At 54.9% G+C, this 9,512-nt stretch overlaps 2 protein-coding genes across 12 annotated transcripts; one reads left to right on the plus strand and one right to left on the minus strand.

The window, feature by feature from the left end:
* Window positions 1-350: 350 nt before the first annotated feature.
* KLHDC3 (kelch domain containing 3) lies at window positions 351-6,764 on the minus strand. Of its 8 annotated transcripts, none has more exons than XM_082662916.1 (13): window positions 6,604-6,764; window positions 5,640-5,764; window positions 5,287-5,403; window positions 4,124-4,336; window positions 3,769-3,945; window positions 3,501-3,616; window positions 3,241-3,312; window positions 2,918-3,131; window positions 2,753-2,839; window positions 2,498-2,606; window positions 2,297-2,370; window positions 2,095-2,173; window positions 351-900 (listed from the first exon to the last, which is right to left on the minus strand). In XM_082662916.1, exons 4-13 carry the CDS (start codon window positions 4,275-4,277, stop codon window positions 756-758), a joined length of 1,227 nt encoding a protein of 408 aa, XP_082519042.1. In that variant the 5' UTR covers window positions 4,278-4,336; window positions 5,287-5,403; window positions 5,640-5,764; window positions 6,604-6,764; the 3' UTR covers window positions 351-755. The 8 variants fall into 8 exon arrangements, with proteins under 8 accessions (XP_082519042.1, XP_082519043.1, XP_082519045.1 ...); XM_082662917.1 differs by having other exon boundaries at window positions 5,609-5,764; XM_082662919.1 differs by lacking the exon at window positions 5,287-5,403.
* MEA1 (male-enhanced antigen 1) lies at window positions 4,915-8,940 on the plus strand. Of its 4 annotated transcripts, none has more exons than XM_082662926.1 (4): window positions 4,915-5,048; window positions 7,798-8,077; window positions 8,161-8,263; window positions 8,569-8,939. In XM_082662926.1, exons 2-4 carry the CDS (start codon window positions 7,808-7,810, stop codon window positions 8,718-8,720), a joined length of 525 nt encoding a protein of 174 aa, XP_082519052.1. In that variant the 5' UTR covers window positions 4,915-5,048; window positions 7,798-7,807; the 3' UTR covers window positions 8,721-8,939. The 4 variants fall into 4 exon arrangements, with proteins under 4 accessions (XP_082519052.1, XP_082519051.1, XP_082519050.1 ...); XM_082662925.1 differs by lacking the exon at window positions 4,915-5,048 and adding an exon at window positions 7,214-7,314; XM_082662924.1 differs by lacking the exon at window positions 4,915-5,048 and adding an exon at window positions 7,286-7,423 and having other exon boundaries at window positions 8,569-8,936.
* The last annotated feature ends 572 nt before the right edge of the window (window positions 8,941-9,512 follow it).

Here is a 9,512-nt window from a genome sequence, read left to right on the forward strand (position 1 = left end):
TCCGGCGGCGGCCGCTCCGCCCCACTCCTTCCGGCATCTCCGGCAGGCCGAGTCCGCGAGGTTTGGTGACAATAGAGCAGATCCCGTCCAGCGCCGGGCGGGCCGCTGGTGGGCGGCCGGGGAGCCCTCTCTGGGCGGAAAAGGGCGCCCACCGTAAATAACGTTGCCCCCTCCCTTTTGTCGCTTGGCGCTGCACTCCGCGCCGAAAAGAAACTCCGGCCAGTCCGTGGCGGTATTTGGTTTCCTAATGCTCTTGGCTGAGAAGCCAGAACCTCAGCACCCTGGCCCCACTGCAAACTCCTGCCGTCCCTTGCCTATTCCACACAAAAGAGAGCACACGTTTGGAGACTTTCAATTCATTTTTATAAAATGTGAGCTGGCTGAGAGCGTCAGGGTACAGCAACAGCTCAAGGAACGGTAGGATTATCTGCTGGTCCTCCCCTCCCCAGGTCAGGGAGAAGGAGATTTCATGCCAACAGCTGCAACTCCTCTCAGCTCCCAATCGATGCTCAGGGCTCAAGCAGCGGGAAGAGGTGGAAAGAGGGGTGGGGAGGGGAAGCTCCTGAGGCTGACACTGCTTGCTTTTCCCTCCTCCCCATTCCCTTCGCTTCCCAGCAGAGCATGGCTGACCTGGGGCAGAGCAGAGGCCCAGGAGCAGTTGGAGGGAGGTGAATGGGACAGAGCACCAAGGGGAAGGGGCCCTCGGCCCAAGGAGGAAGGGACCTAGCCCTCCCCCCTGCAGCTCCCCACTAAGTTCACAGCACAGAAAACACCTCTAGTCCAACAACTCCATGTGGAGGTATACCAAGTCCAGGGTCCAAAGGGGCAGGCGGGGGAGAGATGGGCAAGGGCAGTGAAGACACCAGCAGGCTCAGGAAGGGAGGCGGCAGAAACTTCCTCCTACCCATGGGAGGAGACAATGGGGCGACTGATATTGCTGTTGGTGGTCATGGCATTCAGCTCCCACCTGGAAGGCCAAAAATGACAGGCAGAAAGGACAGAAGGGGAAGCCTCCACCCCCAAGTCCAGAATTGCTCAAACAAAGCAATGAACACACCAGTGCCTTCAACTTCCTAAAGCTCAACCACCCACGGCCACCTCTTCCTTACAGCCCTATGAGGGTTAACAATCAGGTCTCCACCCACCACCAAATCCACTACCACCCACTAGTCCCCCTGCAAGCTCATGTGGACTTCCTGTTTATGTTTACATATTGATATTCTTGTGCCCAACACCTGGAGAAAAACGTTTGTGTATACATCTCAATAAACTTCCCAACCTACCTTTCCTCCTCTGCTGAGATCCAACCAGGATGCCCCTCCCCCCCACCAGGAATGTCGGTTTTTGCTCTCAACTCCCATCCTTTTAAGGCCCTGATTCAGCTCTCCTATCCTCCCTGAGGCCTTCCCCAGCCATCCCACCATATTAAAATTAAATTCCTCTCTTTTTGACAACTGTCATTCTACGAAGTACCTCCTTATGCCAAGGCTCTACTCTACTTGGTACTAGGCACTTGCACATGTGTTCATCTTGGGCCAGCCTGGGATCCATCTGTTCAGCCTTGTATACTCTATCACCAAATACTGAACACACAGACCCTCAGCAAGTAAGAATTAAGCTGAACTGAATCAAGGAGAGGAAAGTGTCGCAGAATGACCCAGAAGGGCACAATTATACACAAGATAACTTTCAGTGCTTGATTTAGACCTAAGAATGGAATTCATAAGGGAAGGAGCTAGGAAGGACCTCCCTTAATTCTGGAATTAATGTGATCCAGAGGCTCCTAAACTTGTTTTTTTCTCCACAGCTAGGTTCTAAGATTTAATCAAACTTTCTCAGCATATTAACAAAAATAACTGTATAAGCTCAGGAATTAGGAAGTGATGCCTGAGAGCTTGGTTTGAAAACTGGACATTTTTTCCATAAAACTTACCCAGCTGACAGTTTTATATTTCCTTCTAGCTCCCTCTCCACAAGTACACTACAGAACAAAATCTTCTCTCTCCTGCACACTGAGACCAAGCCAATCAGGTCACGCGCCTGTGCTGCCCACTCACCCTCAACCAGTCCCTCCTTTCCAACCATTCACTGTACCTGATGTCATGGGGCAAACAGGACTGGTCCAGGTTATACTGAATCACAGCCAGTTTGCACAGGGTCTTCAGACTAGGGCCTTTAAAGGAGGAGTGGGGGAGAGGGAGATGGTCAAAGCCGAGGAAAGGGTCCAGTCCTGGATATCACCACCCAAAGACAGGGACCCTGAGGGCAAATGCATTTAGGGAATAAGTGTACTTACTAAAGTCCAAAATGTGTAAGTCAGAATGATCTATGAGGTCAAATTCATCTCCCAGGCCTTCCTCAGGAGACGGACTGTAGGGATCAAAAGAGAGACGAAGGAAGGAGCGAAGACTACCCACGAGACCCTCTTGCTCAAATGTCTCCCATGTTAGTCACAGGCTTAGGCCCTTCCTGGAGCCCTCCCCTCTCTCCTCCTAACCTGGTACCCCCAAAGAGGACAATCTTGTCACCAACAATACAGCAGCACTGGCGCCGGCGGGGACATGGCCCCTTCCCCTTCGGTTCAATCTTTTTCCAGGTAAACGACACTAAAGAGAAGTTTAAATGGAGGTTCAACACCTGCTAGCCCAGATATCCTCTCCACTCCCGCCCCTCACCCACTCAGGATTATTCTTTTCTTTTCCACGCCCCCTCAATTGCTCCCTGTTCCTCCCTTAAAGGCAGTGCTCTTTACCAGGGTTAAACTTCCAGAGGTCATGGAAGTGCCGGTTCAGCCTTGCATTATAGCCACCAAAAATGTACAGCTCCCCATTGTAGCCAACTGGAAGGAGAGAGGAATGTCAAGAATGTAGGGGCGATGGGGGGACGGGGACTCGGCAGGGACCTAACAGACACTCACAGGCTGAGTGGCTCCGGCGCCCCTCAGGCAGCACTGGGGTGGGTGGACAGTCCAGCCAGGCCTCAGTCCTCGTGTCAAAGACACGGATGCGGTTGCAGTAAATCTCATTGTTGGAATGGAATGGCCCAAAACGGTCTGCACGGCCCCCAAAGACATACATGTGACTGCCCAGCATTGTGGCCGAGTGGAAGTCCCTCCAGCGTGCAGGGTTGCCCTGGGCAGGAGCAGAGATGGGAGGGGGAGGGGTCAGCTTTCACTGTTTGAGCTCCCTATGGTTCCTTAAATTGAGGGTGGGGATCTGGGAGAGAGCAAGAAGGGCCAACCTTTGTACAGATCAGGGTCCATGTCATGGTGCTGGTATCCAGCTTGTGAATGTCATTGGAAAAGCAGTCCGCCTGACAAGGAAGAGAAAGGAAGTGAAGGAAGGAATAAAAGAGAGGAGCAGGGGTCACTCTCCGACCCTCCGTCCCTCCCACCTCAGAACCTGCAAGCAAACCAAAGCCTCCCATTCCACTACTTTCAATTCCCCTTCCTCCTTCTCATTCCCACCCTAGGGAAACTTCTAGTTTCTTCCCAGACCTACCAGCTGCTCGTAGCCCCCGAAAATGTACATGGTCTTGCCCAGGACACAAGCCGAATGTCCATCCCGGGCCCCAGGAACTGTTCCTGCCACTCGGGGTGTGGACCATTTGTGAGTATCTGAAGGAGGGGAGAGGGTGGGCCCAGTAAGCAAGCTGGTGCTCCCTCCTCGACTCTGGGGCGCCTTATTCCCAGCCCCCCTCAGCCCACACCTCCCCCAGCCCCGCGAGGCACCATTTGGCAGAACACAGCCTCCAGAGACTCATACTCACTGACGTCAAAGGCATAGAGCACATTGCAGGCCCCTTCGGTGTCATTCCGCCCACCCCAAAGGAAGACTGTGTCGTCGATGAGGACGGTGGAGTGTCCATACCGCATGTAGGGTACCACGGGAGCCTGCCCGCGGGTGGCGGGCCTCACTGGGGGCAGCTTTGTCCAACGCAAGGACACTGTGGGCACAGCTCTGCTCAGCCCTGGGAACCTCTCTTCAGGTCGTCCACATTTTCCCAAACCACATGTTAGTTTCCCCCACCCCCTCTGGCCGTGGGGGCCACCATCAAACCTCACTCAGCCACCCACTGTCCTCCCCGATGTGAGCACCCAGGGATGATCCCTGAGTTAGCTTACCTGCATTGAAAATGTGCACATCAATCTGACGCAGCGTCTCATAGTCTTCACCAGAGCAGTAACCCCCGAAGGAGTACACCCGGTGTCCGACAGCCACTGCAGCATGGTTCACCCTGCGGGGCCCGCCCTCCAGGTGCACCGTCCACCGTAACATCCCCTGGGCCACTGGTTACAGCAACATGCCCCCCCGGCACGGCCTGCTGCCTCTGCTACCTGCACACAAGTTAGGTCCAGGGGCTCCTCAGGCAAAGCCTTTGCCTGGTTCACCGAGACTCTGCCCAGGACTAGCCTTGCCTCTAAGTGTCACCCTGGTGGCCCTCCCACACCACCCCTCCACAGCTCAGGTGGCTGGCTCTGCTCCAGGGGAGCTGCTGAGGTCAGGAAGCTAGCCCTGGCCCTGTGTTCTCCAACAGCAAAGGGTGGGGCCACTCTGACCTGACTGCCAGCTCAGACTGCTGATCAAGGGCTCAACGTGGTCGTCCCCTACTCATGGCGGCTGCACCCTGTCACTGGCTTGGCCCAAGCTCCAAGCCCCCTTCAAAGGTCAGTGAGTTCTCTTGTCTTTCTGACTCTGCTCTGCTTACTGCCACCTCTCTAAGAATCTCTGTGCTCTTTGAGGTGGGGAGAGGGATCTCAAAATACTCAGAGCTATTAATAGCCCAGCCAACCCCAGACAGTCCACTGAAAGCTGGCATGAGTGCCTCCAAGCAGAAAAGCTTTTAGGCTTTTAGAGTGGAACAGTTCCTCTATCCAGGATGGGGTGGGACTGATCCCTGACAGGGACCTTCATGGATGATTAGCCCCTCATAGGGGGCTCTTGTCAAACAGAGCTGTTGTCATCGGGGTCACCCAGGGCCCCTCACAGGCAGGAGGAGTTCCTTTGACAGCTGTGCCTGGCATGCTGCCAAGAACTTAAGCCAGAAAGGTATGTGTGTGCTGGGGATTGAGGGGGTAGGGTTTTCTCCTCTTGCCACTTGCCCAACCTAGCCATTGTGGTAGAGAACGAGCTATTTCCAGCAGCTCTTCTCCCACTTGGGTCTCTGAAAGGGGACAGGGGTGGGGGTGTGCACTGGAAAGGGAAAGGAAAGCAAAATGCCCTTGGGCAGGACAAGAAAAAGACCCAGGGATGAGAGATCATGGTCTCTTAAAGACAACCCGCTAACCTAGTGATAATGGGTACATCTGAAGGCTCTGTCGGGCAAATCCTGCAGCTGGCACTGCCTGCTCTGGCAGGCACCTGCTGGGTTTGGGTAGATCATCTGCTCCCTGTTCAAGAAGCCCTGGCAGAAGGGAAAAAAAAAAAAAAAAAGAAGCCCTGGCAGAAGGAAGAGCCAGGCAGAATCTCAGGCAAAGAAAAAGCTCAAGTAAGGGAGGCCCCTCGCAAGAAAGACACACTGGTTTCAGCTGGCTTTTGCCAGCCCTCCTGCCCCTGCCCAGCCTCCCTCAACCCCCAACCCCATGCTTTAAATAGCCACTCTGCCAAACCTGAAATAGCCCCTCAGGAAACCACTCTCACTTCATTACTCCTGTCCTCAATCCAAAAGCTCTTGGATCTGGGCTTGTAAGGACAGATAGGAAGGAGGTTGAAGAGCTTAAGAACCGGAGTCCATCTTCCCTCATAGCTTCCACTCCCCACTTCAGCTATATCAAGGTAAAGCAAAGAATTCAGAGGACAAGAGAGAAGCAATTCCATCCAAAGGTGGAGAAAAAAACCTTAGCTTCTCCTCCAAAAAAAAAAAACAACAACTCAAGCTCGTGAAGAACAAGCCCCCAGGGTCTCAGGGGCTCCTCTTATCCCTGGGTCTCTCCCATCCTCCATCACTGCCGCATCCTCAAGCTTCTTCAATTCCCTTCATGTACCTATCCCCCTTGTACCTATGTACCTATCCCCCTTGCTTCATGTACCTATCCCCCTTCATGTACCTATCCCCCTTGCTATTCTCTTGCAATTTTCATTCCCCGTTTCTGGCCCTTCTTGATCTCCTGAGAGCTTTGCCGTTTTCTCCTTCTTCCTTCTCCCACAACTCCAAGCTCCACCCCGACAGCCCTCCATTTTCCCTCTTCCACTAAGGGGAAAAAAGCTAATATCCATTGACCCCTTTCCGCCAGAGATATTCCTCCCTGTATATGACGCTATCCCTTTCGTCTCTCAGTCATCCCAACCTCCCCTCCCGCACAACTCCAGACACCCCCGCCCTTTTCTTCCATTATCCTCAGCTTCCCTGTTCTCCTCATAACCCGATCTTCTTTCCAGTTTCCTTTAGTGCCTCCTCCGGCTACCAGGCCTCTCCCACTGGTTTCCTCACCATCCTCCCGGAGCCCTTCTTTCCCCATTAACACTTTCCTTTCCCATCATCCCCCTAGCTCCCTCCCCACCCCCACCTCTTCACTCTCAGGCCCGTCCCCCACGACTCCAGCGCTAACCATGGGCATCCCCAGCCCCTATAGTTCTCCTTGTCCCTCAACCCACCCCGGACTACCTGCCAGGCCGGGCCGGGGCGGGGCCGCGGGTCCTCGCGCTGCTTGCAGCCTAGAACCCGTTGCACGCCAACCGACGACTCGCTCCCCAACGAGATAAACACAACCAGGCTCTATCCTTCCGGCGGGCAGCTGTCTGCGAACATGCAGTCAGAGCTAAGTGCCCGAAGCCTACCGGGACTTGTAGTTCATGGGGTTCCGGAGGGACGTCAGGGGCTGAAGAGTGGGCAGGAGCCTGAGGAGATTCTGGGCATGTGCAGATACGTGTCAAAAATCGCGGGGTTGGGCTTCCCTGGTGGCGCAGTGGTTGAGAGTCCGCCTGCCGATGCGGGGCACACGGGTTCGTGCCCCGGTCTGGGAAGATCCCACATGCCGCGGAGCGGCTGGGCCCGTGAGCCATGGCTGCTGGGCCTGCGCGTCCGGAACCTGTGCTCCGCAACGGGAGAGGCCACGACAGTGAGAGGCCCGCGTACCGCAAAAAAAATAAAAAAAAAAAAATAAAAATTAAAAAATTTTTAAAAATCGCGGGGTTTACTGGGTAATGTAGTCCTTGGTTGTCCGGGAAGAAGACGGTGGAGGCGGGGCAAGGGGCGGACTCTTCGTCCTCGCTCGCGTCAATCATGAGCGCGCGGCAGGGTTGGAGGACTAGGCACCCCGGCACGTCCTGCCGCGCCGGAAGTGAAGGTGCGAGTTTGGCAGCGGGCTCTGAGCGGGTAAGGCGCGCGGAAACGCCAGCGCCGAGAATCGGTGGGGCGGCTGGGGCCGCCGCAGCTGCGGCCGTTTGAAGGAAGCCTCTGGGACCCGAAGGGCGTTCGTCAGGCGGTACAGAGGGGAACCCCTTGGAGAGGAGAGAAGGGGGCGGGTACGCCTTGTCTAGGGGAGCTTATTTGGCGACCCGGAGTTCCTAAGTGGACTGGGGGGGAGGGGCGTCCTCGAAGGGATGTCTTTTGGGAGGTGGCATGGCCTCTGGCTGGGCTGTTAAGAATTGGCGGAGTAAGGCGGGTGGGCCTCCGTTGAAGATAAGTCGGCTTAAGAGGTGAAGGGCCCAGGAGAGGCTTGGATGGTGGGGAGGGGGGCAGGAAACTTGGGGCGTTTAAATGTTTCGTGACGTAGGAGACCACAAGGAGCTGGATGAGAGGCTGAAGGTGGACTTAATTTCATCTGATCACTATTCTCCTGCCGCCCTGTTCTTGCAGCCCCTGCCCGATGGCAGCAGTAGTTCTAGGGGGAGACACCATGGGTCCTGAACGTATCTTCCCCAATCAGACTGAGGAACTCGGGCCACACCAGGGCCCTACAGAAGGCACTGGGGATTGGAGCAGTGAGGAACCAGAGGAAGAGCAAGAGGAAACGGGGGCAGGACCAGCTGGCTACTCCTACCAGCCCCTGAATCAAGATCCTGAACAAGAGGAGGTGGAGCTGGCACCAGTGGGGGATGGAGAAGATGTAGTTGCTGATATCCAGGATCGGATCCAGGTATGGTGGAGGAGGCATTGTTCCTGAGCAGGTGAAGCTGGAGTCCTTGGACTGGCCCTGAACTGTCGTCTCTGGCTCTGCAGGCCCTGGGGCTTCATTTGCCAGACCCACCATTAGAAAGCGAGGATGAAGATGAGGAGGGAGCTATAGCATCGAGCAACCACAGCTCTATTCCTATGGACCCAGGTAAAAGAGCTCATTCTTTTATTCTGGAATAATAATGGAGGAAGGGAACTGGTTAGTGCCAGTAGAGGGAAGTCACAGGAACACCCTGTTCCTAAAACAAGTTTGTAATCTAAGGTTTTGCAGACTTCAGAATCCAGGTGAAATGCTATTCTTCTAGGCTGGGGGAGGATGGGCAGCCTTGCCTAGGAATAACAGGACAGATTCAGTGACCTCACTAGCCCAAAAGCTCTGGGTTAATTCAACGAATGGGGAGAGGAGCTGGTCTTACTGTTTCTACCCCCTAACTGGTCTGCCTGTGATTTCAGAACACGTGGAGCTGGTGAAAAGGACGATGGCTGGTGTAAGCCTACCTGCGCCAGGGGTTCCTGCCTGGGCTCGGGAGATATCAGATGCCCAGTGGGAAGATGTGGTACAGAAGGCCCTCCAAGCCCGGCAGGCTGCCCCTTCCTGGAAGTGATCACCCTGAGAGGTGCCTTATCTCCCTGCATTCCAGGCCAGAACCAGCACAGGACTGAACACATCCTGGTTGTAATGTCCATCTCCATCCTCCCCATCTCCCTTCCACGTCAAGGCAAATCAGACTTCTTCTCAGAGACCCACTTTATTCAGTTCTGTACATATGGGGACAACGGTCCAAGCCCAACCCACCTTAGCATGTATCACTCTGTGGGGAATAAAGCACCCTATGTACACAGCCAAAAGCTGCACTGCCTGTGCCCCTGGAACCCGGGTCCGGCCCCCCCGCCAGCCCCTCGCCCCTCCAAGGTTCCTGAAAGGGACAAGTGAGAGCCTGCCCAGCATCAGCACAAACAGGGAAATAAATAGGTGTTGGGGGGAGCCATGCTTAGGGCACTGCCCCCTGCTTCCTTCTTCCTAGCTTTGGGGACCAACAGCACAGGAAAGCAGTCAGCCCCAGGATGGTCCCTTCCATGTCAGTGATCCCAGGGCTGCTGCTCACCAAAGAGGGGGTACAGGGTAGGGTGTTTGTTCATCCCCTTCTCTTGGTCCATCTGGGCCCTATATTCATCACCTACTGTCCAAAGCCTATGCTTTTCTCCTTTTGCTCTCCTATGTTGTCTTGATCAGGCAGGGGTAAGAGGAAATAATGCAGCCCCATCAGCCTGCACACTGCTGGGGCTGGGGGCCTATTTGTGCTGTTGGGGGTTGGCTCCCCTCCAGCTAATTCACTTCAGGGGCCAATGGGGTTTGATATAACTTTGGTGAGAATCATCTCCTGCTGCTCCCTATA

This window comes from Grampus griseus (assembly GCF_964374135.1).
Source record: "Grampus griseus genome assembly, chromosome: 10".
Classification (NCBI taxonomy): Eukaryota; Metazoa; Chordata; class Mammalia; order Artiodactyla; family Delphinidae; genus Grampus; species Grampus griseus.